The 27,857-nt window shown below is 45.9% G+C and overlaps 1 protein-coding gene across 2 annotated transcripts in view; it reads right to left on the bottom strand.

The window, feature by feature from the left end:
- The window catches only part of USPL1 (ubiquitin specific peptidase like 1), a 29,306-nt gene extending 13,818 nt beyond the window's left edge, over window positions 1-15,488 (bottom strand). Inside the window, exons 1-6 of one of the 2 annotated variants that reach the window (XM_089775527.1) lie at window positions 15,354-15,488; window positions 15,046-15,135; window positions 8,807-8,936; window positions 5,327-5,493; window positions 4,641-4,769; window positions 1,016-1,658 (exon numbers count right to left, since the gene is read on the bottom strand). In XM_089775527.1, coding sequence (XP_089631653.1) covers window positions 1,016-1,658; window positions 4,641-4,769; window positions 5,327-5,422 — 868 coding nt within the window. In that variant the 5' untranslated portion in view covers window positions 5,423-5,493; window positions 8,807-8,936; window positions 15,046-15,135; window positions 15,354-15,488. The remainder of the gene's footprint in view (window positions 1-1,015; window positions 1,659-4,640; window positions 4,770-5,326; window positions 5,494-8,806; window positions 8,937-15,045; window positions 15,136-15,353) is intronic. The other variant, XM_089775526.1, reaches the window with a different exon arrangement.
- Between the last annotated feature and the right edge of the window lie 12,369 nt (window positions 15,489-27,857).

Below are 27,857 nucleotides of genomic sequence, written 5' to 3'. Positions count from 1 at the left end.
GGGCCAGACCCTGGGCTCCATGCGGCACTGGGGCTTTGAAATGCTGCATGAAGCCCAGGTCCAGCTGGAAGTCCCCAGCTAGCCCAGACTGCACATCTACTGCTTTGAAACATTGCATGCAGCCCGCAGTCCTGGCCTCAACTGCCTGAGTCCTCCGCTGGCCCCATGTTCCCCACAGTGCTTTTGCCTTTGTAGTGAAGCAATAGCCCTGGAGTTAAGGCCAAAAGCTGATCAGATAGTTGACACTAGTCAACCAGTCGCTGTCCCTTCCCCTTTACTGCCTCTATCAGAAAGAGGTAGCGGGGTACGGGGTGCTGGGGGAGCTGGCTTAAAAGCGGAAGTGCTGTGCAGCGTTGTAAATTTGAAATGTGCAAGAGTCCCCACTGGGGCTCTCGTACATTTCAAAGTGGAAGCACAGCATGGCTCCAGGCCCTGTTTCAGTCTTTGAAATGCACAAGAGCCCCTGCTGGGACTCTTGTATGTTTCAAAGGTGCAACACTGCAGGGCACTTCCAGCTCTGAAATACAGCGACAGCCCAGTGGGCTCTTGCTACATTTCAAAGCAGAAGCACCCTTATCAACTAATTGAATAGTCTATGGAAATTCCATCCACTATTTGATTAGCTGATTAATCTAATTTTAACTTCCCTAATATCAACATAATGAAATCACACTAAGCATGAAATTTGTCACAGCTCTGAGCAATATACGCAAGATGACCTAACACTTAGGTGCAGAACAGGCCTCAAATATCTGCTTCTAGCAAGTCTGCATATCCAACCCTATGTGTAGAAATGCCATTGCATGCTTTCACTAATTACTGAGAAACTGCTAGAAAATCTGCAACATTTATCTTGATTTCCGTAACAACAAATTGCAGCTAACCTTGGCAATCTTGAAATACAAGGGAATTAAAATGTCTGCATATGCTATTACATTCCCCATCATACCTCTATCAACATACCTGTACATTCAAACGATTTTGAAATAAAAAAAATAGAAATAAAGTTACTTACCTTTTAGCTTATTTGTTTGGCACGCATTCAAGAGTGCAGTCGCTTGATTATATTTTGTAAACAGCCACTGGATTACAGATTCTTCAATGCATGCTTCAGTCACAGCAATCCTTAAGGTTTCTAAGTGTACCAGTGCTGACAGAATACAATGTAACCAACATAGAGCATACGTGTTCCTCCACTGAAGACACAAATGCTCAACGTCCAATGAAGGCTGACTGTCTTCATCCAAGATTTCAGTTGTTACTGAACCAAGTTCCAAATTTGGCAAAAGTTGTGTTTTGGAACTGGAGACAGAACTTTCTTGTGCACCACCAACAGAAATAATAGTTCCCAAGTCAACATTATGCTTCAGAGACTCAACTGTGCCACTATATTTCTGCTGATCATCCTGTGATAAATCAGGTAGGCATGGCTGGGTCATACATAAATTATAGCCATTAAACACTGATCTTGTTCTCAAGTGTAAAGTGTGCTCAGCATCTATCAAATTGTTAGTCCTAGCTTGCTTTGAACATGAGTCAATGGGGGAAGTTGTAGGACTGATTTCAAAAATCTTCCTTTTTCTCTGAGTTTGATGATTTTTTGAATCAGCAGGAATTATGATGTTGTTTAGTGGTTTATAGCCCAGAGGGTAGATGCACTGAAGGGAAGAAAGAAGATTAACAAAATGCGTAGAAAGCATTTCTGGGTGAAAAAAATCCCCTGGAAGTTAATACAAATGATACAGTTCAAATAGAACACAATATTTATGTAGTCACGTTATTAAAATCATGTATGCATAAGGACTAGAAGTGCATTTTGTCTGATAGCTCTCTCATTAAGTGATTGCACACCCACAGATGGTACCTTGATTAACAGCAATAGCTAATATAATTCTCTCCATATCTCTAGTTCTCTTCATTTCATCCCTTTCCCCATAAACTTCACAATATTTCCAGAAAAGGATCCCCATCTCTTTACCACTGCTAATTTGTCAGGAGAAGAACTCTGCTCCTCCAGACAACTTTAATGATTCTCAAGCACTTTGCTCTTCCAGTCCCATTTATAACTATTTTCAAGTTCTAAATTCTGTTTTTCTTTTTTACATAAAATTATATTTGATGGTATATTCAATTAACTTATGGGCACAAACCACAGAAAAGCTCTGTATCTTGTAAAGAAATAAAAAAACTCCTCACCCCAGACAATTCCAAACACTAACAGCTATTTTTTTTTAAACAGGAAATGCAGCTAAACTTAAAATAACAAAAATACTCAGAATATGGACATTTACAGTTAAGTTAGCAAATTGTTTTCAATCAAGGCCCCGCAGATACAGACTCCCACTTTGCCTCCTTTGTGTTGGAATACTAGAAATATGGCACACAAAACAATACAGGCAGTCCCAGAGAGTTACGCGGATCCGACTTATGTCGGATCCGCAGTTACGAACGGGGCCGTCTCCCTGGTCTCCAGCAGACGAGGGAGAGGAAGCAAAGCAGCGGACAGCCCAGACGGGTCTGGGCTGTCCGCGTGCTCTGCGGCTTTGCTCCCCGGTCTGCAGACCAGGGGGACGGGAAGCAAAGCAGAGCAAAGCCGCGGAACCCGAGGGCAGCAGGATAGCCACGGCGCGTCTGGGCTGTCCCGCTGCCTCCGTGCTCTGCGGCTTTGCTCCGGTCGCCTGTGGTACAGCAGCTGGGGCGCTGCCGGTTGGTCCCGTAGCGCCACTCTGGGCGCTACGGGACCAACCCAGCAGCACCCCAGCTGCTCTGCCCCAGGCGTCCTGATTCAGCCCCTGCTGGTCAGTTTCAGCAGTGGCTGAATCAGGACGCCTGGGGCAGAGCAGATTGGGTGCTGCTGGGTTGGTCCAGTAGCGCCAAGGAGCGGCGGTGCTACTGGACCAACCCAGCAGCACCCCAGCTGCTCTGCCCCAGGCGTCCCCAAGTCAGCCGCTGCTCAAACTGATCAGTGGCTGACTACAGGAAGCCCCTGCCCCGGGCTTCCTGGAATCAGCCGCTGGTCAGTTTCAGCAGCAGCTGACTTGGGGATGCCTGGGGTTCTTAAGTTGAATCTGTATGTAAGTCAGAACTGGCGTCCAGATTCAGCCGCTGTTGAAACTGATCAGTTTCAGCAGTGGCTGAATTTGGACGCCAGTTCCGACTTACATACAGATTCACCTTAAGAACAAACCTACAGTCCCTATCTTGTACGTAACCCGGGGACTGCCTGTAGCTTTGTAATTTCCTTCATACATAATGTCTTTATTATTAAATTGGATGCTTTGTCTCAAACTATCCTTTGCTCTTTTCATGTAATTCCTGTAGTTTCAAGAACTGTGCATAGAAAGTACACAGACACTCTCTCTGTCTAATCATATGTGGATAATTATCTAGCAACCCATGGCAGGCATGCCACTTCTGATTTTCATTGGCATGTGAGGTGGAAGCTCAGCCCCGCCAGCTCCCCAGGCAGCTGGGGGCCTATGCCAGTGTTCCATTAATGTGTGCGCCTACATGGTGATGCACAAAAAATTCTAATCTAAGCCTGCCCACCTCCATAGGAGCACTAACTTTTCTCCTGCTCCTGGAAGGCGAGTGTCATGGCTGCTCCCACTGGCAGAGACGGTTCGGGGCTGTGTTGGGTGGTGGCTGCTCTGGCAGCAAGGGCCACGTTGGGGGCCAGCAGCCACTGGATCTGAGGCTGCATTTTGAGACAGCTACCACTGGCATTTCAGGCCTAGAACATAGGGTGAGCAGGTGGGTTGCTGCTGCAGCATAGTGAAGCCACAGCAGGGTGGGTTGCTACCAGGGGAGGGGGAAATGTTGAAGTAATGGCCGGGTGAGTTACTGCTGGGGTATGAAGCTGCAGACAGGCAGGTTGTGGGGCGGGGGGGATTGAAGCCAGAGGCAGGCTATTTCCTGCCACCAGGGCTTGGAGCCACAGACAGGCGGGTTTGAGACGGAGATGGCCTCATAACTGCTTGGGCGGCCACTATGGAGGCTTGTGTGCTACTTAAAGTATCAAACTATGAGCCCCAAATCTAAGAACTCAGCAAGGCAAAGCAAGGCCAAGAATCACACTGAACAGTAAGATCTGCATCTTTATTTATTTATCAATGAAGCTGCTGTAAATAGGACTATTACTGACTTTAAAAAGTATCACCAGCACACTGACCCATAAATAGAAGTGAATAAGTTAAATGACGGCACAGTACTTCCAAAAGACTGCTGACCCCTGGTCTAGCCTATGAATTCATAGGGGGCAGATTCTGAGACATATTGGGATAGGAACATATAGGTTGTGTCTACACAGCAGTCTTATTTCAGAATAACGCCAGTTATTCCGAAATAATGTAGTGCATGTCTTCTTACTTCGACTCCTGTAAACCTCATTGTATGAGGAGTAAGGGAAGTTGGGGAAAGAGTGCTCTATTTCAAAATAGCTGTGTAGACAGCGCCAAAAGTTGAAATAAGCTATTTCGACTTAAGCCATGCAATTAACATAGCTCAAGTTGTATAACTTATTTTGAGTTTATCCCTGCTATGTAATCGTGCCCATAGTGAGTACTCAGATTCAAAGAACAGGGTTGCTAAAAAATAATGTTCTATACACAATCTATCAACGTGGAAAAATGTTGTAATACCTGTGGATTTTCACAAAGGGAAATAGATTCTTGAAAACTAATGCGGTAAATCTGTAAAGCTTGTATGAGGCCCTTCTTTTTGCAGACTGGGCAGCAATCATCTGATGTTAGTTCAGAAGAATTACAGTTCTAAAAAATAAAAAGTACACACTCTTTAGGAAGAACATATCATTGTAAGATAGAAATGACAACATTGAAAACCAATTATATTTTTTTCATAATGCAGAAACTACATATTAAAAAAGTTAACTTGACAGTGTAGGATTTGATCATAGCAAATAAAATATACATAGAAGATGGAGACTTCTAAATTAATTTGTTTCCTGACTACCATTTTTTTTTAAAAGAGTAGTTTACATAAGGTATTTTGTTGTAAAAGCTTATGTATTGAAATAGAGTTCATTTTATTTGTACTAAACAAAAAGTTATTTGCTGACAGTGAATAAACTCGATTTCTCAAAGACAAGTCACACATTTTGAAAGATCATATGATTTTGAAAATAACACCAGTAAAAAATTCACAGAGATAAATGAATTTAAAACAGAACAATCTTTCGCCATTGCTATAAGATTTCCGTGGAAAATAATTTTAAAAGTTGTTTTTGTAAAAATGAAGACCAATTTAAAATTTCTCAAAAATAGAGAAAAAAGAACTTTGCACGCATGAAAAATAAGTTTCAACTGACTTTTCCCAAATACCCCACCATGTGGAGTGTAGATATCCCTATACCAGTCCCTTGTCCAATCACTTGCAAACCATTTCCAGTCTTCTGGGAATCCATCACTCTGTGCCACTGGCTAATTTATGTCACTTGTAACATTGTCAAGATCACTAAGGATTTTTCAAAGAACTCTGAAAAATAAAAAGCGAACAGTTAAATGAAAATTGTATTAATTTTTATTTAACATTTGAATTAATATTAAAGCATATTTTATATTTTAAGAAATCATGGCGCTTCCCTGATTAAGATGAACAGTTGTGGATTTATAATCAAAATGAAAAAATAAAACAGCACTTAAATGTGAGGGTCGTATTCATTTACAAAATAGATGAACGACTTTAGGCTCTGTTCCAGCAAGCTTCTCCATGTGACAAACCTGAGAACCCACTTCAAAAGTACAATGCTCTGCCCAAACAAAGATCTGCCCACAGAGAGCAGTTTGCAGGATCTGGTTCTAAGTGGGAAAGAAGGATTATTATGGGAAAGAAGGACTATTATTTGAAAGTTTCAAGGGGTAGCTGAGTTTGTCTGTACAGGAAAAAACAACAAATGGTCTGGTAGCACTTTATATACTAACAAAACATGGATACTATCTTTTGACTTTGATTCTCATCTGCTTTGTTTTAACTACCCAATCTTCAGATACTTACTGACTCTCAGCTCTACCTTCCTGTTTTTCCCTTTGATTTTCCATACCCTCTGCTCCCTGCCTCCCACCCCCTCCTTTTTTCCGCCCTCCTCCCGCACCCCCTTCTCTCCTAAACTCGAAACTTGGGTCATCTGAAGAAGTGGGCTGTGCCCACGAAAGCTCATGATACCATCTAACATGTTTTGTTAGTCTATAAAGTGCTACCACACCATTTGTTATTATTTAAAAGTGAAGACTGATCTCAGAATTAACAAATGTAAAGAATTCACACTGTCATTGCTGATCAAGCAAGGAGCATGAATGATTTGCTGCTGCTTTCCCAAACACTAAATTTAATTTGGGTCCATAATAAAATGTTGAGAAGTTGATTCTCCAGATTTGACTATTTGCCTCGTAACTGCAGAAAGCTACTGTGTCAGAAAAATCCAGATTTTTTGCCACAATGTGAAGTTACACTTTAATAATTCAACAATAGTGCTACAGTCATACTATTGCACATCTTACAACAGGGAGTAATACTTTACTATAGATATAGCGCCTTTCATCTCAAATAATTTTACAAACTCAGGGCCAAATTTTGCCTTGTTTATGCATGTAAGCAATCTCCTACAGAAATAATTAAAATATAGGTTTCTGTGAACAGAGTTCAGTACAAGCCACCTACACATTAGAAAGCATAATCTAGCCCTCTTGAGGACATGTTTATTCAGAAATCATTTTACCCAGTAGTGAAATTCAGCCATGTCTATGATGAAAAGTAGCAGAATACAGTAATTTAGGACAAGTCTACGCAGCAGAGCAAAACTCAAATTAAGCTACACAACTTCAACTACGTCAATTGCATAGCTGAAATCAAAACACTTTAATTCAGCTTCTGGCGCTGTCTACACAGCAGAAAATCAAAGCAAGAACATTCTTCCTTCAGCTTCCCTTACTCCTTGTGAAATGAGGGTAACAGAAGTTGGAGTAAGAAGTACTTCAGCTTGCCATTATTTAGAAATAATGGCTTGCTGTGTAAATGTACTCTGTTATTTCAGAATAATGTCATTTATTCAGAAACAACACTGCTGTGTAGACAGCCTTCGATAGTAAGGCCTCAGTAGAACACCCATAAAAGTTAACTGAAAACTCCCTGAGTTCAGTAAGTGCAGGTGTCAAATGTAAACAGAATATCAGAATATCATATCCCATTAAGCTTTCCCTAAAATTTCAGGTAGGTGAAAATATAACTAACTAGGTTAGACCCTTTCTTGTTTCAGGATTATTTCTCTTTTTTAATATCACATCTGAAACATAACATTCAGGCAGCACAATGGTCTCTCTTCCCCATGCTGGGGCACACATTTATTTCTGACTCAGAGGAAAGGGTGCTATTAAATCACCACCTCCACTTCCTGCAGCAATTAAGAATTCTTTGGATTTTCATCTCCAAACAACAGTGCAGCTCAAAATCATTTAACTTGTGAGGTGAAAGCTCTCAACACCATCATTTAAAAACATTACAGGCCATAAAAACATTTCTCTATTTCAGCTCCTCAACATCAATTCTGAAGAACACAAGCAACAGTTATATGAAATTAAAGCATATGCATGATGTGGAGAATGCTGCCCTCAAAAATAAATTATGGTCAGAAGAGTTCAAGAAGTAGCACATTGCTGAACTCACTAAACGTACAGAGGGGTAGTCAATTTAGTCTGTAACAGGAAAAACTTAACACAACAAGCAGTCTGGTAGCTCTTTAAAGACTAACAAAAAATGTAGATGGCATCGTGAGCTTTAGTGGCTGCCCACGAATGCTCATGATACCATCTACACAGTGCTACCAGACTATTTGTTTTTTAAGTTTTTCATTTAAGGCAGTATCTTTGTGAATTAACAAGAGAACAGCTCTGCTGAATTATGAAGCAAGCCAAGCTCTCCACATCTCCATCCAGTGGCATATCACATCACCAAGGTACATGGTTTCACTGATTAAACAATATGAGATGTCAGTAACTGTCAACGGTTTACCTCACAAGATCAATAGCAAAATGTTAACTAGAGCATGTACACCAATAAAATAGATCTGATACAGTCAGGAAGCTAATTATTTAGTGATACTCCTAGACTTCTAGCATTAGCTCTCCAAAATTACATCATAAAATAACCCTCCAAACCCTGTAATCCTTAACCAAACTGATATCAGAAAATATGTAATATTACCTATTTCGTTTTTATTTTCATCAATATTTAACTTAATAAATGTTGAAGTCTACTTCAATGGAAATCTTTATCTGATCAGTGTTTTAATTTTCCACAAAAAGAAATTCCACACTTTGCTAGGGCAGTGTTCAAAAGCTTCCTGCATACCTCCTCATCCACTATACTCCATCCACCCCTTAAAAAAATATTGAAATGCTGTTTTGTAACATACACCATGCACGCAAATGTCAGCAAAGAGAACATGAGCACACATGCTTTAGTGTATCTATTACATATTTAAGAGCGAGTACAATACATTTTAAATAAAATATCCTTTTAGGATGGGAAAGGTGGACTTAACAGAGCAGGCTCTGTAATTTTTCTCTCTTCAAAGTGCACTAAACCAAATAAAGCAGAGTAACATCAGGTAATCTGCCCATGCATTGAAATCTTTGCAGTGACGTAGGTATGGCCAGTTTACTGCATAAAGACTGAATGCTGCTGACATGATGCACAATGGAAAAGACCACACAGAAATTGTTATGTGGAGTGTTGTATGCTGTGTGGTTCCAGGCTCGCCATCACCTCAACATCATAGCTAAAGGACACCTACATGATGTATTTTCAGACTCACAAGGCCTCATTTTTAATTCCCTGGTCTCTCTTCTTTCCTGCTCAGCACTGGGACACACCACTTGCAAGACACGGTACTAGAGCTATACCTAGCTCCTCCTACACTGTCCCTGAATTTAAATAAAAACAAAAAAGAAAAGAAAACTCTTAAAGACTGTTTTTTGAAAAACAGTGATTCATAAGTGAGTTACATCTCTCAATATATCAAAATACATCTGAAAATAGTAACAAACTTTGTAAACTAAAATACAAATTTATCAGAAATATGCTCTTTGCATTTTAAAATGATTACCCAAGTGTCTGTTTTAAAAGAAAAAAAATATTCTGCAAGGTAGGACTGTAGTACAGACCAATACTGAAGCTTGGTCTCTACTATAAAGTTAGGCTGCTTTAAATCAGTCTATGTTACCCTAAAGATGTCAGTGTCTATACTATAATGCTGCTCCCACTGAAGTGGCCAATTACAATGGAAATAACTCAACCTCCACGAGAAGTGTAGCATTTAAATAGATGTAACTAGCACGATGCAATGTCTGTGTAGAGAATGCATTACTTACATTGGTTATCAGTGCCAGGCCCTGAAATACCTCCTTACCAGAGCTGTCAGCGGGACATGGACTCAGAGGCTGCTGACTTCTCTATCCTTCACCAGATGTGGGAGGATGACAAACAAAGCCCTATTGTTGCCCAGGCTCCCGTCCCAAGGAATCGGCTAGACTTGGTATATAATCCTCTAACAGCAATCCCATGACTGGGAGGGGGCAGCAGGGTTCCCAGCATCAGCCTTAGCTGCAGGAACTCTTCCCCCCAAAGCTCCAGCCCTGTCAACCTGGAGTCCCATTGCCACCACCTAGTAAGGAACTGAGGGGAGGTAAGAGGACAGGAATGCCTAAGATTATCCACCAAGGGGGTAGGGATGTTAAATTTTGTTTAACAAATTGATTAGTCAATAAGAATTACCCTGTTCTGCCTTCGAAATGAAGGCGGAACCAAGTTTGAATGCCAAGTGGAGCCCAGGGTCAGCAGGGGACTCCCACAAGAATCCCCAGTGGGGGCTCTTATCCATTTCAAAGAGGAAGTGCCACGTGGAGCTGGGGGACTGTATGTCAAAGTTGGCTACCGCTACACCCCTTCCCCTCCCACAGAGCTGGAGAGGAACTGGCTTTTAAGCCAGCTACCTCCTCTTCCCTGCCCCTTTGTGATAGAGGGAGCAAGGGAGAGGGGGGAGCGATTAGTTGACTAGTGCTTTTGCTCATCAGATAGTCAACTAGTCCATTAGCCTCTTACATGCCTACTCCCAGGCTCTTCACCGCCATCACCTCCAATGACTGACTGGGAGGTAGCCAGGTTCAGCCTCTTGGCTCTACTCTCTTACCCTCTGGCAGAAGGGGTCCTGGACAAAGATTAATTTTTCAGCATATGTGAAATAGACATTCTTGTCAATTTGACAGCTGCTACTACAGTAAACCCTTGCCATTTGCAGTGGATGCATTCCTGGTACTACCATGAATACTGAAATCAGCATATATTGAGGGCAGAGAAGGGAAACAAGTGCTCCATTTCCCTACAGCTCCTGGCCCCAACAGGAAGCTCTCCGTGGCTCCCAACCCCAGCCATGAGTGTGCGTGGGGCGGGGGCCTGATTGCTGCTGCCATCCTGCAACAGCCCCCCCAACCAAGGCCATGTGTCCACCCCCCCAGCCAAGTACTGAATGCATGAAATGGCAAAATACCAGTAGTGATTCTGTGAATCATGAGGTCTCCTGTATTGCATGTTTTAGTTCTGGTCCCTGGTTGTCACCTGGTAAGCAGGCAGCTTATTGGCCTTTTTACAAGGTAACCGGCCAGGCCAACCGGACCCCACCTGCAGCTTGGCAGGCCAGATCAGCCTCCCACCTGCAGTGGGCCTGGCCAGCTGGATCCTGCCTATGGTGCAGCAGTCCCCCACTTATAATCTTGTTTAACTAGTTAACCATTTTAGGCTGTTTTTATATCCCTACTGTCAGTCTTGGAGTTGAGGGGCAAGAGGTTACACCCATGTGGGGCTAACAGCTGGAGTCTATCAGATTGGGCTGTCAGCTCTTGGACAGAGGTGGGCACCTTCTGTGAGTCCCCACAGTCTGACAGCTGGAGCCAGAGCCCAAAACAAAAACAAATTCACTGCTGGTAGGTTGTCTGCTATGAAACTGAACCCAGTGCTGCCTCACAGTTTAAGCCCGTGGTCACCAACTGGTAGTTCGCGATCTACTGGTCGCTCTCAGAGTAGCTCTTGAGCCCTCTCTGAACTGCGCGCATGCGCAGTACCTTTAACATTAGATTTCCTCATTTGAGGAGCAACTACTCACAGAACACCACCAGCGGTGAGTAGATGCGAGGAATGGTGGGAGGTTGGGAGGCTGAAAAACCCCAGCCAGCTGGCTGTGGGTTCAGTCCGGAGGAGGCTGCCCCGCACTCCAGCTGATCGGCGGCTTCCCTCGTGCACCAGCCCACGTGGAGCGTAGTGCACCCGGGCTGAGCGCCATGGCCAGCTGCCCGGGCAGCTGGTTCTGTTCCCGCCCGTCCGGCTGCCTTGTGCTCAGCCCGCGAAGCTTGCGTCAGCACAGCTGGAGCTAGGTGCAGCCTCCCTGGGCTGCCCGGCTAGCTGGCCCTGGTGCTCAGCCAGGGTGCACCACGCTCCACGTGGGCTGGTGCACTAGGGAAGCAGCCGATCAGCTGGAGCACGGGGCAGCCTCCTCCGGACTGAACCCACAGCCAGCTGGCCAGGCAGCTTCCCCTGTACACCAGCCCTTGGGGAGCACGGTGCACCCTGGTTGAGCGCCAGGGCCAGCTGGCCAGGCAGCCCAGGGAGGCTGCACCTAGCTCCAGCTGTGCTGACGCAAGCTTCGCGGGCTGAGCGCAGAACAGCCGGTGGGCAGGAACAGAAGTGGCTGCCCGGCCAGCTGGCCATGGCGCTCAGCCCGGGTGCACCACGCTCCACGTGGGCTGGTGCACAAGGGAAGCCACCGATCAGCTGGAGTGTGGGGCAGCCTCCTCCTCCAGCTGGCCGGGCAGACACTTCTGTTCCTGCCCGCCAGCTGTCCTGCGCTCAGCCTGGGAAGCTTGCTACAGCACAGCTAGAGCTAGGTGCAGCCTCCCTGGGCTGAGTGCTGGCGGGGGGGGGGGGGGGGAGAGAAGGTGGGTTGGAGCCGGGACAAGCACATGCGGGGCTTCCCTGTGCTGGGGGAGGGAGGGTCAGCCCCCTGGGCAGGCGAGCGCAGGCTTCCCTGCACGGGGGGGGGTCCAGGGCAGGCACACGCACGGGGCTTCCCTGCATGGGGCAGGCGCGTTCGGGCCTTCCCTGCACTGTGTGGGGTCGGCCCCGGGGCAGGCATGGGCTGGTTTCCCTGGGGGGAGGAGAGAATCCTGGGAGGAGGGAGATTCAGGGGACTCTCCACCTCCACTGGCACCCCAGTCCCCAGCCACAGAACTCTGGCCCCATGCTCCTGGCCCCAGCCACAGTACTCTGTCCCCATTCCCCCATCCCCACTCCCCAAACTCTGTCCCCATTCCCCCGTCCCCACTCCCCGAACTCTGTCCCCACTGGCGCTCTGTCCCCTGCTGCAGAACCCTGTCCTCTGCCCTCCCAGCACCCTGCTCCCTCTCCCCTGCCCCTAGCCGCAGAACTCAGTCTCCACAAAATGTATAATTATAAATGCTTCATTTTTTATTTAAATAGCATGAATAAAAACAGACCATTTATTTCATAACTATAAACACCTGATTTTAATGTTATGAATCGCATAATTTAAAAATAAACTGTTTATCAGAGTGTGTAAGTAAGGGCTGGGGATAGCAAGTGATGGACAGGAGGAGAATAGAGAGGGCGGGGCTTCAAGGAAGGGGTGGGGCGGTAGATCTTCACCTGTTCTGAGATTTAAAAAGTGATCTTGGGTGTAAAAAGGTTGGAGACCACTGGTTTAAACTGGCTGCATGGTGGCAGTTCACAGCTGTGAGCCCTGTGCCTACAGATGATGCCAGCCCCAGAAATGACTGGTTTCAGGTGTCAATGTCCCACAATGCCCCACTTCAGCCAAGGAAGTATTTCTGAGGAGGACATGTACCAGCACAGAAGGAACAGGTGTGGACATGAACCACCATTTTAATTTAAAAGACTGTGTGTTGATTTATTTTGTAGTGTACACAAGCCCTTAATGGGAAGGTTTCAGTTCCAGATCAACTAATTAAGAGTCCCTTGCAGGCAAAGTACAAGTTGTAGGCCAAGAATCCTCATCAAAGATCCCAATATCTGTGACATTATCCTTTCTAGTGTCTGAAAGTTTAAAAAAAAAAAAAAATAGGTACAGAATAAATTTCTTGCAAATCATCTTGTTATTCTTCCTGCTCCCTCTTCCACTTTCTTTTTAAAGTAATATCAATCAGAAGGTGTTGGTAAAAGAAGAGCATACAGAAAGAAAAGCCACAATTAAACTCCCATTGGAAAAATTGCAAAACTTACACTGACCATATTGTTAGTTATACATTCATTTTTTATGCAAAAGGGAATTAGAAAGTTCAGTTTTTTCTTGGCTTGGAACACACAAGAAGTCATTCATCAGCTAATAGTTTATCCAAATCATAATATTTTAAAATACGACGACTTCAAGAACACAACCACAATTTACTTTAAGTGCAAAATGAATGAGACTGCTATTGTGTATATCACATTAGCAATAACACAGGACCTGCCCTACTTATCTATGCTACAGCTCAAAATACCCTCCAAGAATCAAAATTCCTTCTGGGAAAAGAAAAAACACAGGCCATGATCCTTTAAGTTATTTTGTATATTCACATAGATTGGAGAGGGAAGGCCAGCAGGTGAATACTGCAGAGAACAACGGTGAACCAGTTTCTACAACACCATGCAATACTCAGAGGCTTTGTCTACATTTAATAGTCTGCTGCATTTTAAACTGAAATTGTGTCCACAGCACAAGTGCTGGGAGAAAATTCTCCCAGCGTTCTATGTAAACCACCTGTAACGGGAGTAGCTAACAGCATTGTAGCCTTGGATTGGTGCTTGCTGAACTCAGGAGGATGTTTTTTCACACCTCTGAGCCAGAAAGTTACTACGCTGTAAAGTGCCAGTATAGACTTGGCCTCTGTGTCCAGAAGTCCTATCTACACTGCTAAAATTGCTCGTGATGATGATGGCAAATAACAGGATTATTAGAACAGACAGGGATTAAGCATTTTATTGCCATGTCATCAAGACCTGGTCCAAGCAGGATTAGTTCACAGTGGTAAAGTCAGCCCAGTCTATACTAGCATACTTAATTGCAGCAGGAGAGAACAAAGGGGAGATTTTGGAAAAAGGTTTGGTGCAGGTGCACCCACATTTTATGACCCCAATCCATCAAGTTAAGGAAAAGCACCCAAACATAATTCTAGCTAGTAGAGTAGCTAATATGCTTTATGGCACAACTGTCAAAGTATTCTAGAGTCTACCCCATATGCAATAGCCAGTGAGACAGTTAATCTGTGTTTTACACTGCAAGCATTACACTTACTACATCAACAGAAGGGATTATTCTGTTGCTGTTGTCAATTTTGAGAAATAACAATTTGACAGAAGAATTCTTCTGTCAATATAGAGGCATCTATACTGTGTTTTAGGTCAGCTTAATTCTTTCTCTCAGTGGATGTGAATTCTTTAACCTAGCTGTCTTGTTCTGGAGTAGTCTTTTAGGTGCACACCCGTCCTTAGAAGCTGATTTACATGGGATTACACTGAACAATTTCTGGCTTGTCCAGGGACAAGGGAGGAATGAGAACATAAACAATGTTCTCATTAACAATGGAACACATTAACAATGGAAACTATCCTAGTACCACCATTTAACACGGATTCAGCTGATGCTTTTTCTATTCAAAATGTAAAACCCTGACTGTGATCCGGTTATTGACAAGAAATATGTAGTCGGCATTTGAAAATACAAAGATGTGAAGAGTCGAATTTCAATGCTCCCCTACAGGGCAGGAGGCTCATGGAGCAAGGTCTGGTAGCAGCCCTGGTAAGGAGCCGAAGCGAGTTTGTACTTTTACCAGGCTGTACCCCGAGGCAGAGCTCCCACGCGTTGAGCCGCGGAAGCTTACAGGCAAGACACTAGACACGGGCGGTACGCGGCCGGGCCGACCCCCCGAGGGAGCGCACCACACGCAGTGCCTCCCTCGATCTCACCTGCTCACGACAGCCCAGCAGGTCCCGGCATTTCCCTTCAGCGGGCGCGGCCCGCCCCGCACTCCGCGTAGCCGCAGGCGCCCATGGGATCTGCAACCAAAGACAAACGCGGCGCTGAGCGGCTGAGGAGTGTGGGCCGGGCGGCCGCAGCACGCGGGGCCGGGCTCGCCACAGGCCACGCCGGGCCCGGCAGGCGGTTCGGCCCCGCGCAGCGGCCCCTGGAGCACGTGGGCCGGGCACGGCAGGCCCGCGGGCGCTAAACGACCCGTTACCTGCGGAGAGAGGGGCTGCTCGCGCCCGTCACTTACCGGTCGCCCCTGCGGAGCTAGGCCCCACCAACCCCCTACAACGTCCAGTCGCGTCCCCAGCCGGAGTGCGCAGCCTCCAACACGTTAGCTCCCTCGGCACGTGGGAAGCAACGGCCAATGGGGAATAAGCAGGCACGGTCATGCGCAGTTACGCAGGGAGAGAGAGGCATCGTGCATGGTCACGTGCAGCTCTGAGATCGTGACATCACTAACGACCTCTGGTCTTTGCCGGGTAGAGTCACCGTTCCCGCCGCTCAGAGAGAGCCGCTCTCTAGGGATTGGCGAGCCTGAGGCGCGTGCGTGGGCTCGCGGGGCTCCGAGATCCTGCTCCTGCCTGAGCGCCGCGGGGATACGCGCCGCCCCTCCGGCGCCCAGGGCAGGCCCGAGGTGCGGTGGCGGCTTGGCCCCCTGCCGATTGAGAGCGGCCAGGGAGCGCTGCTCTGCGAGGGGACCGTGTGTTTCGCATCCCTTGACCATTGCCTGGGACAGCCCCGGCACAGGGCTTCCCCTCTTGCTTCGGTGCCTCCTGGTCTCCGTCCCAGTGTCAAGAAGTTACTTAGCGCCAGGCTGCTTCTGCCAGGCCCCTTCTCCCAGAGTTCTGCGGGGCTTCTTCATCTCTGTTTTATAGAAAGCTTTGTATCATGGCTGAGACCTTGAGAAAAACTGGAAAAACTTAAAAAACAACAAATTAAGCTGCAGCATCTTAAAGACTAACATGTGTAGCTGGTATCCTGAGCTTTTGGGGGCACAACCCTCAGACCCTCTTCCCTCATGACAAAGTTTTTGCCAATGTATAACCTAAACCGTCCTTGCTGCAGTTTAAGCCTGTTGCTTCTTGTCCTATTCTCAGAGGCCAAGGAGAACAATTTTCCTCCTTCCTCAGTAACACTCTTTTAGGTACTTGAAAACCTCTAGCCTATGTCTACACTCGTGGCTTCTTGCATGAGTAATATTCAAATGAGGCTAAATGTGGAATATCGCTGAGCCTCATTTGCATACCTAATGAGCCACCATTTTTTTTCAGAAGAGGCTCTTGCACAAGAAGGAGCATCTACACTGCCCCTTCTTGCGCAAGAAAAACCCTCTTGCGCAATGCCGTTCTTCCTGAAAAGCAATAGGTGTAACAGCTTTGCACAAGAGGGTTTTTCTTGTGCAAGAAGAGGCAGTGTAGACGCTCCTTCTTGAGCAATAACCTCTTCTGAAAAAAATTGTGGCTCATTAGGTATGCAAATGAGGCTTGGCGATATTACACGTTTAGCCTCATTTGCATATTACTCGTGCAAGAAGCTGTGAATGTAGACATAGCCCTATTGTGTCTCCTGTCAGTCTTCTCTCTTTCTAAACTAAACAAGCCCAATTCTTTCAGTCTTCTCTCATAGCTCATGTTCTCTAGATCTTTAATCATTCTTGTTGCTCTTCTCCGGATCTTCTCTAATTTCTCAACATCTTTCTTGAAATGTGATGCCCAGACCTGGACACAATACTCCAATTGAGGCCTAATCAGTGCAGAGTAGAGCAGAAGAATGACTTCTCATGTCTTACTCGCAGAATCATGTTTGCTTTTTTTGCAACAGCGTCACACTATTGACTCATATTTAGCTTGTGGTCCACTATGACCCTAGATCAGGGTGAGCAAAAGAGCCTCTGCGGGCTGGATCCGGCCCACCAAGCAGGTGGATCTGGCTGGTGGATGCCATGCTGTTCCCCTGCTCCCAAGCCAATTAGAGCCTGGAGGTGGGGGAGTGCCTGAAGCCTTCTCCACTCTGCCCCCCCAAGCTGCTCACAGGGTGTGGGGGGGAGAGAACAGAGGAGGTTTAGCATGCTTCCCAGGCCAATCAGGGCCTGGGGGTGGGGGAGCTGGGTGAAGCTTCCTTCACCCTGCCCCGGCCCTGCGAGGAGCCCGCGGCACTTCAAAATGCCACATGCTCCTAACAGGGTGGGAGGAGGCTTCCCATGTTCCCCAGGCCCTGATTTGCCTGGGGGTGAGGGAGTGTGCCATGCCTCTTCCAGGGCATGGGTGCCTAATGGAAAGGGGGGGCAAAGGGGCTCCCCCACCCCCAGATCAATCATGGTCTGGAGGTGGAGCAGCCCTGCCCCTTCCTGTTTAGACCCCACCCCTTCAAGAGTGGCCTGGGGCTACTGCAAAATTTTTTGAAGTGGCCTTTGGGCAAAAATTATTGCCCACTCGTGCTCAGAAAATCACTTCCCATTCTGTATGTGTGAAACTGATTGTTACTTCCTAAGTGGAATACTTTGCACTTGCCCTTTTTAATCTTCATCTTCTTTGTCCAGATCATATTGAATTATGACCGGATCCTCAAAAGCACTTGCAACCTCTCTCATTTTGGTATCATCTGCAAACTTAATTATACTCTCTGCCATCATCTAAAAATCATTGATGAAGATATTGAACAGAACTAGTCCTAATCCACCTGTAGGTGAGGATTGGCCTGTCTCCTAAGTCCTGTTATAGTGAGAAGTCATTTTCCAGGCTACATTGTACAGTAAAACTCCAATTGTCCAGCATCCAGTGGTCCAGCACTCCTGATAGTCCGGCACCAGCTGGAACCCAGAAGTGCTCCAGCCAGCCAGACAATTGGAGCTGCTCTGCCCCCGGCTTCCCCAAGTCTGTTGCTGCTGAAACTGACCAGTGGCTGACTTGGGGAAGCCGTGGGCAGAGCAGCTGGGGTGCTGCTGGGTTGGTCCCGCAGCGCTGCTCAGGTGAGGGTCGGCGCTGCAGGACCAACCCGGCAGCACCCCAGCTGCTCTGCCCCCGGCTTCCCTAAATCAGCCGCTGCTGAAACAGACCAGCAGCAGACTTGAGGAAGCAGGGGGCAGTGCAGCTGGGGTGCTGCCAGTTTGGTCCTGCAGCGCCGCCCTCTCCCACGCTGCACAGTTCCCCACCAACCCCCTGCCCACCCAAGACCCTTCATACCCCCCTTCTGGTACTCTGGCATATTTGATAATCCGGCACCCCTGCATCCTAAAGATGCCAGATTATTGGAAGTTTACTGTAGATTGTTGACAAGGTATTGGAGGGGTTTAAGTTGTGGGCCGTAGGTGATGACAAGTGGTGTTCTGTTGTTTTCTTTGCCAAACTGGACAGTCTCTATGGGAAAGAATTAAGAAAAACTGACACTCATGTTGGAAACTGCAGAAGAAAATGCTGCTCCTGAGTCTGGCCTCTGGAATTAGAGAGGTTTGGAAAACTGGCCTACTGTCACTGTGCACAGGTTTTTATCTCTGTTTTCATCTGTAGTTTATGGATACTATTTCTGCATTTGATAAGTCTGCTTTGTGCATTTTACTGTGGCAAGATAATCTGCTACTGTGATGATTCCCTGCATGGATCTATAGGATTGTTGTGGTTGAGTTTTTGACATTTGTATTTGTTCTAAGTAACTCACTACTGTTTTAAAATTTAGTCCGGTGTCTTCAGCTTTGTTCTGTATCAAAAGAGATGGTACGCTTCATTTGTCCGAAGGGCAGTGTTGAGACCTGGTCATAAAGTTATATAGCAATAGCTATTTATTTGGATTTGGTTTTTGATCTTACAGTGCCTTGTGGTGAAGGGAGTCAAGTTATGTTGACACCAAAAGTTCAATGCACATAGATACTGTAAATAGATTAGGAGAGGGAATTGACTCAGTTCTTTTCTGAAGCTACTGATGCTGGAATTTTAGTGTGCATTGAGGATTGGTTTGTAGAGCTTTAGATACAGGGTTTGTATCTGTGTTTTGTCTCAGTTGGTGTAGCTGGATGTTAAGTTGGCCCTACATGTAGAAATTATATAATTTCCCTAGGGTTTTATGACATTTAGTGTAACTACATTATTTTAATGTTTTATGAGGTATGTGATGCTGCCTTTATTTTGAAGTGCAGCTATATACAATTTAAGATATGTTCAATTTCTTTATCTCTGTAATAAAATTTGAGTTTGTTTTGATCATGGTTTGAACTCTTAATTTTTTCCAGAGTGATCAGTGGAGTCCATGTGTTTGTTTTAAATTTCTACCAAATGTTAACTCTTTTAGGGACTTTCTAATTAAGTCAGACTCATTAGCATAAAACAGAAATGTGCCCTCTTTCTAGGATGTAACAGTTGTTATTGTGGTTCTGTTTAAACAATGATTCAATAGAGGCATTTAATAGGTCATTGCTTCCTACCTTCACAAAAAGTGAGTTTAATGGGGACCAATCAAGGGAGCACTACTGTTCTGCGCCCCCCCTCCATCACAGCCTAGGTTGCAGTGGCTGCAAGAAAACCCCCTAGTGGTCACATTTCAGAAATGCTGGTCTATGTTGATATACTAAAAAAACAATAAATAGTCTGGTAGCACTTTAGACTAACAAAACGTAGATGGTACCATGTACAGACTAACTCAGCTACCCCCTGAAGCCTATTGATATAGATATAGAAAGTGGAACAGCATCAACACTAGGGATGTTAAGTAGCAGTTAATCTGCTAAGGGGGGAGGGATAGCTCAGTGGTTTGAGCATTGGCCTTTTAAACCCAGGGTTGTGAGTTCAGTCATTGTGGAGGCCATTTACAGATTTGGGGCAAAAATTTGTCAGGGATGGTACTTGGTCCTGCTGTGAAGGCAGGGGACTGGATTTGAGAACCTTTCAAAGTCCCTTCTAGTTCTAGAAGATAGGCAATCTCCATTGACTACTTAGTTGATAAGGGTGTTAGCTCCTAGGGGCAGTGCAAGTCAGGACTGACAGGACTGAGTAGTCTCAGGTCATACCAACTCTGCTTCTTAAATGTAGTAAGAGCTGTCTGGCTCTTACTACATTTAAAAGACAGCTGCAGCAGTCTGGGACCTGGTGCAGGACTGCTGAGTCCCAGGTCATGCCAGGCCCCCTGCTGTGCTTCTTCCTCTCCCCAAAACAGTGCTAGGGGGAACTGGCTTTTAAGCCGACTCCCAGAGGCAACAAGGGAGGAGGGGGAAGCAATACATCCCTATTCAACACCAGAGGTTGAGACCTGGGTTCCTGCCCAGGGAACAGTGGACAGAGGTTACTTTGTGGCAGCCTCCTGCCTCCCCCTCCCCACAGCAGCCTCTGTCCATGGGGGCTCAGACTCCTGCAGATAGGGGCTGCTGATGCCCTGCACTGCTGCTTCTGTATCAGAGGCAGCAGTGCAGGTCAGTGGGTAACCAGTTGGCGGGGGGACCTGGTTTTTAAACTGGCTCCCCTTGCAGACCATCTCCCTCCTGGCACAGGGTGGCAGGGGGCTCTCCGGGAGTGGGACCAGAGTACACTGGCTGCTGTTCCTGGGGACTATAGAATAGTCGAGTAACCACTAAGAATGAATGTGGTTACTTGACTAATCAGTTACCTGATAGCTAACATCCATAATGGGATGGTGCTTGGGGGGATAAGGTGGAACTGGGTGGGAAAAGATGAGGTGGAAAGAGACAGGTCAGATGTGGGGGTATTGGGGGAAGAGGGTGGAGTGGGGGTAGGGGTAGGGGCTAAGTGGAAATTGAACACCCTCCACCCTTTCTTCCCCTACCCCTGAAAAGAAAGAAGCCTGCACCTGTAAGTGATTTCACTGAATTCAGTGAGGCAACTTGTGGTGTAATTAAGCATGTCCAAAAGCCTTTACAGAAGAGGAAGGTAACATTCTAGTCCTACTAATATGTATCAGAGTTAGGCCTGATCTGGCAAGTAAACAATAAAATAATTAATAAATCTAGTAGAGTAACATCACTACTCTGATCTGAGGAAGTGGGTCTGGCCCACGAAAGCTCATCATCTAATAAACCATCTTGTTAGTCTTTAAAGTGCTACATTGTCCTGCATTTTGCTTCAACTACCCCAGACTAACACGGCTACATTTCTATCACTATCACTACTCAGTGCTCTTTCTTTTTTGCTGCCTTCAAGTTTTCACTCCTCTTGCTGCTTTTCTCTTTCTACTTCCCTTTCTCAAAATAAGCAAACAGAACATAACATACTGGTAACCTCAATGAGTGTTCTCAGCCACCACACTTAAAGCTCTATGCCACTGTTTGAAGCACAAATCTCAGAACAAGCTGTGCATGTCATCCCGCTTGCTGTGCCACTGTAACTGGGTGTTCCCCATGATATAGCCTGGAAGTGGGGAACCACTGATTCTTTTCTTTTATCACCCCAGGCTCCCTCTCATTACAGCTGCAAATCTCTCCAGGCACTGCACTTACACATTCACAGGCTGGGACACAACCAACTGAATTACATGAATGCTTCTGCTAGCCACTCATGAACAAACAACCAAGATTGCAGTCAGTTCCCCAGGGCCGCATCATCCTGTGCTGGTGAGACATCTGCCTGATGTTAAGTTTATAACCCAAATCTGCCACTTCAACAAAGGAAATGGGTATGCACCACTCCTTGCACCTTGAGCAGATTTCCCAAGCATGTCTACAAAAGCCACTGTTTAGAGAAAATATAAAACATATATTAGTTATACAAAGATGGTTTTAAGTGATTGTAAATAATAAGTGTACAAATCATAGCTGGTCACCTATAAAATAAAACAAATTTGCAATCTTATGTCTATAAACTAAACAGGATTTGAATCAGGCAATATCTCACCCTGATACATGAGAGTTTTTTTTAACACACATGCTTGGATTCCCCTTTCCAGTTTGGGATAGGATTGCCAACTTTCTGCTTGCTCAGAACTAAATATTGGGCCCTACCCTTCCTCTGAGGTCCCACCCATGCCCTACCCTTTCTCTGAGGCTCTACCCTTGTTTGCTCCATCCCCCATTGCTTGCTCTCTGTAACCTCATTCATTTTCATTGGGCTGGCTCAGTAGTTGGAGTGCAGTGTGAGGATGACCAGGGCCGGCCCACAACATTTTGGCACCTGAGGCAGGGAGCTCAAATGACACGTGGGCCAAAACTTTGAAAGGTCTCAATTCTGCCTTCTTCCTGTTCTACTCGTCTCATGGTACTGTAGAGAGAATACATGTGCACCAGCAGCAGACACAATTTTCTACACTCTGGCGCCCCCCCTCCCCCAGTCTGGCACCTGAGGCAGCCGTCTCAGTTTGCCTCATGGTAAGGCCAGCCCTGAGGATGAGGGTTCCACAGGGAGTGGGCTCTAGGGTGGGGTTGGGGATGAGGGGTTTCAGGTGTAGGAGGGTGCTCCTGGCTGGGATTGAGAGGTTCAGAAGGCAGGAGGGGGATCAGGGCTTGGGCAGGAGGTTGGAGTGTAGAGGCAGAGTGAGGTCTTTGCCTGGAGTGCAGGCTCGGGGATGGAGATGATGGTTTTGGGGTCCAAGCGGGAGCTCTGGCCTGGGATTGAGGTGTTTGGAAGGTGTTGGGGGATCAGGACTAGAGCTGGGATTGGGACCTGGGAAGGGGCCAAAGATGGAGGCTCCAGGTGGTGCTTAACTCAAGCAGTTCCCAGAGAAGCAGTCAACTCTCCACGGGCTCCTATGTGGAGGTGCAGCCAGGCCTGCATGCTGCCCCATCCAAAGGTGTGGTTCCTGGACAATGATAGTGGTAGGGACACTGGTTGGGGTGTGGACACCGTGCAGAGCCCCCTGGCTGCCCCTATTCAAGGGAGCTAGAGGAGGGACATGTCAGCTGCTTCCCAGGAACCGTGCAACATGGAAGTGAACAGAGTCTGCCTCAGTTGGTGCTATCAACTGGATAGTTATCGGCTTGGTTAGCAGTGCAGAGCAGAGGCACTAGGACCCTTTTTTAACCAGTTGTTTTGGGCAAAAACCTGGTCAGCCTAGTCTGAGACCACATCTCCCATTCAGAGTGTTTGTCTTTCGGATTTGCTTCCAGGCATTAAGTTGGGGATGTACGTGATGTCCCATCATGATATTACTTTCATTTATAGGTTCTTCCCGTTTGTTTTTCAGGAAAGATCTTTTGCTATGACTTGAGTCAAGTAGTGTCCATTGTCTCCACACATGCTCCCTCTGAAAAGTCTTGATTGTATACAGATCCTGTGATACTCCATGGTAGTGTTGGGATTTTGTGGTACCCAGTGGCAACCAAATGAGTCAGGTGTTTGGTGGAATTAAGAGTCTTTGACTGTCATTCAGTTCAGCAAATCTTTATTCAATGTGCACAAAGGGAGAGCCCCTGGTACAAAATCAGACAGCCGCCCTCAAGAGAGGAGCCCCTCCCCTTGATATTTTATGGCACATGGCAGTTACATAACATGAACTTTTGGCCAATCATATCACCTTATACTCAGCATGACCAATCATGTTTAACATTTCCATATATAGACTTGTTTACCACATGCTTGTTCAGGCAGTCCCCGACTTACGTGGATCCGACTTACCTCGGATCCCTAGATACGAACGGGGTGAGGCAACTCCTGCACATGCGCAGCAGCATTCCCGGGGCTCGCTCACCTGGGTCCTAGGATCCTCCTCCTCCTCGGGCCGGCTCCGACTGGGGTCCCGCAGAGCTGCCGGGCAGAGGAAAAGTGCCTCCCCACGCCTGCTGCCCCCCCCCCACCCCCCTGCCAGCAACAGGCTGCCCCCTCCCCTGAGCAACAAGCTGCCGAACAGACAAAAGCAGCCTCTCTGCCCCTCCTCCCCTCTATACATGCCGGGAGCGCAGCAGCGTCCCTGGGGCTCGCTCACCTGGGTCCTAGAATCCACCCCCTCCTCCTCTTCGGCCGGCTCCAACTGGCCTCTGCCTGCAGCAGCTGGCCACAGGGACAGGGATCCCGCAGAGCTGCCGGGCAGAGGCAAAGTGCCTCCCCACGCCCGCTGCCCCCCCCCCCCCCCCCCCCGCGGCCTCGCATCCTGCACGCCTCCCCCCTCCCCCCCTGCCAGCAACAGGCTGCCCCCTCCCCTGAGCAACAGGCTGCCGAACAGCAGACAAAAGCAGCCTCTCCGCCCCTCCTCCCCCTATACATGCTGGGCTCCCTGGGCAAACAAAGACTCCACCAAAACAAACAAAGTGCTGGCCTCATTGTGTTAGCAAAAAAAGGACCCTCCTCCTAGAACCCTGGGTGGTGTGTGGAAATAAAGCTATTAGCTCAAAGCATGGTGCAGAGCTATTTGGTATTTGATGAGTTACTCCTTTAGTCCTGAGTTTGTCACAGGGACAGAAATAGATGTGAAATCTTCTGAACAGGGGAACAGACAGCAAAACAAACATTAGAGGGGAGTTAACCTTTCCCTATGCTATCCAAAACTAAAAAAAATGTTTGGCTAGAGTTTCCCCTACAATATGTACCAGTTCCGACTTACATACAAATTCAACTTAAGAACAAACCTACAGTCCCTATCTTGTACGTAACCCGGGGACTGCCTGTACTTTTCCACTCCACCTGCTGAGCTCACCCTTCCCCTTGGCCTCTTTCTAGAATGTTCCTAGGGTGGTGAGACACAGCATGCTACCTTGTGCATACACACCCTCTAAACCCCATTTTGCATAGAATAAACACAAGCATACCCTTCAGTAGTATGGATTCACTGTAATAGGTCATTCATCTGTCTGGCTTTTCCATTGTAGTACCTGAAAGACTGGTTGAGGTTATGGTCAGTCTTACAACAGATTTCAGTAGGACATATATAGCAAACGTTCATAATACAATGACAGCATATACAATCCAACAGGATATTAATGTTTAACAGATCAAGACTTTTAAATGATATCTCACAAGGCATACTTTGTACAAAACATAACATAATTACATGACAGTGGTGAACAGGGGAGTCCAGGGTGCTGCTTTCAGGCACAGTGTGCCATAGTATGTCTGCACTGGATCTCAGTACAAATTGAACAGAACCAAGACATTTTTCAGAGAAAGATCAGAGGGGAAATTCTTCTCTATTTGGAGATAGAAATATTTTACCTTTTCAAGATACAAGATCTTATTAGAGCCCATAGTTATCAATTGTTCAGCTTTTAATTACAGCAATATTTAAACTCCCTTCTTTATCCACTTCCCAGTTGCCCACATCAACTGATCAGACAGTTAAGGACTTGTAGCCACTACCTGTTTTAGCTTGGACAGTCCCGTTTTTAACCCTGTCACAATTGTCCTGATATTTTTGGCAAAAGAAGGCATTCACCCGTGTGCAAAGAGCCAATGGGACAAATGCCTACTTTTGTCCAAAAAGCGGAGTGCAGAAGAATGTGTGGATGGGGGGAGCGGTGATGACAACCCTGTGCAGAGGTGGGCAGGGCTTGAGCTAGCAGTTATGCCAGCCCCAGTCTCATTGGGATGGGGGGAGCAGACAAGCAAGGACACCATCCCTGCACACAGAGGAGGTCTCAGATGAGCATCTCGAGCTAGACCCATAGGGGATGGGGGAGCTTGGATGAGCAGCTGGGTCAGCCCCATGGTGACAGAGGTTTGTGCTAGTTCCACTTGGTGTCCTATTTTCCCTTGAGAAATATGGTCACCTTAACACTACCAGTTACGTCAGTATAACTTGGGGGTATGAATAAGCCACTACCAAGTGATGTAAGTTACAGCAGCCTAAGCACTGAAATGCTCCTGCCTACATAGCAACCGCCTTCTCGGAGATGGTTTTATTATGCAGATGGGAGAGCCCTCTCCTGTTAGTATAGAGTGTCTTCCCTGAAAGCCCTACAGTGGAGCAGCTGCATCAGTGCAACTGTGCTTCTGTAGATTAGCCTTTATTCCCTCCCAGGCTACTGCAACACATTGGCCAACTTTCTGCCTTTCGTTGTCTGTCCTCTTCGTTGTCAATCTCCATCTTTCTCTGTAATTTTAAACGGGAAACAATATGTCATGGAGCTGTGATAATTCCTAGTAATTGTGCTACATTTAGTATAAATTTCTACCATCGTCTTTGTAACAGAAAGGAATAGCTATAATTGTCCTCTTCAGTCTGATGGTATTTTTTCATATTTCAATAGAGCCTGCAGTATTTTAAGGAAAATGTACTGAAGTGCACTCCTCTGTCAACAGTGCTGTATATTTTGTTACTCAAAAGTACAGGTTGAACCTCTCTAGTCCAGAATTCTCTGGTCCGGAAACATCCATTGCCCAGAATGACTTTATTTAGCTGGATGCCCTTTTTCATGTGTGTGGCCAAGTTTCCCATCATCCCATAAAGTTTGTTTATAGCTACCAGTCCTGGCGCTCAGTGTTCTGTGCTGTTATTTAGCTCTAATTTAACCCTAAATGTCCTCAGCCCAGTAAGCAGTGGAAGTGTTGGTAATGCTGCTAGATGATATTGACCTCTTGTGGTCCAGAAAATTCTCTCATTTGGAACTGGTCAGGTCCTGAGGATGCTGGACTAGACAGGTTCAACCTGTATTATTTTTGTGTGCAAGGGCCATAATTATGATTTCTGTGATTTTTGCTCTGGTTGTGTTTATTGGTCTTCATTTCCAACTAGCATGAAGTTCTGTGTGTGATAAATTTTGAAGCCTTTGAATAATGCAGGATAAGATTTATAACTTGCTATTTGTGCCATGAACAGGAGCACCCCCAGTGCTACTTAGCAGATGATCAATTTCTCAAATGATCGGACAATCCCATTGGATATTAGAAAGTAACTGAAATGTTTAGTCGGAGAGTCCATCCAGTTCTGGTAATTAGAAAATAAAGAAATAAAATTGACAACATTATAACAGAAAGAAATCTAGGTTTAAGATTGAAATTTTACTATTGAAGAGGTACTGTAAATTAAGTTCAATTCACCTTTTTAAAAATCAATTTTCTGAGACGATACCCTGTAAAATAGGGTGTCTTCTAATGTTAAAAATCTTCTGTTGTTTAAAAGGGTCTTTCAGACAGGCTCAAGAGCAAACATGCTTCGGACTTCCTTTCTATGCATGCTGCTTGTTTCTATTTTGGTTTTGCTGCTGCTGTTACTCTAAACCTTTTGCAGAGGTTGAACAAGGGCGTGCACCCCCAGCAAAACAGTTATGGTCTATAAACAAAGAGCTGTCTAATGCACTAAGCACACTAAATGTTTTTCTTTAATCTTTCAATTACATTAATATTTGAAGTTACTTGTAATAATAAAACATATACAATGTTTGTATGGAAATGTGATTTTTCTAACTGATTTCCTTAATTGATCCTGGCTCCACTTTGTGCCACATAATATATAGCCATTATTGAATGAATTAAGGACAGAGATTAATTTAAAATTGTATTTGGGTTTAATCAGAGTCTCAGAACACACTTTCACATATTTTTCTTCTTTTCCTATATTTTTATTTTTATAATACAATTATTTTCTTCTTCTATATTCCTTCAAAATTAACTTTTCTTATGTTTAAAGGAATAGGAAAAAAGTTCTCTGAAGATCCAAAATACAAATCCCTCTCATGGAAACTAAGTTGAAAAAGCAAAGTAAAGCTTTACTCCTGTAAATTGTTGGGCATATGCTTTTCTTTACACATGTGAGTAGTCCCCTTGACTGAAGCTATCAGAAAGAAGCAGCAAGGAGAAGGAATGGAGGGGGTATTACAAAGCGGCAACGCCGCTTGAAGCCTGGGGCCAGACCCGGTCTCCACGTGGTGCTGCTAATTTGAAATGCCGCA

This window comes from Pelodiscus sinensis, chromosome 1 (assembly GCF_052426305.1).
Source record: "Pelodiscus sinensis isolate ZL-2025 chromosome 1, ASM5242630v1, whole genome shotgun sequence".
NCBI lineage: Eukaryota > Metazoa > Chordata > Testudines > Trionychidae > Pelodiscus > Pelodiscus sinensis.
The sequence above is the reverse complement of the archived record's forward strand: the minus strand, read 5'-3'. Positions and strand labels throughout refer to the sequence as shown.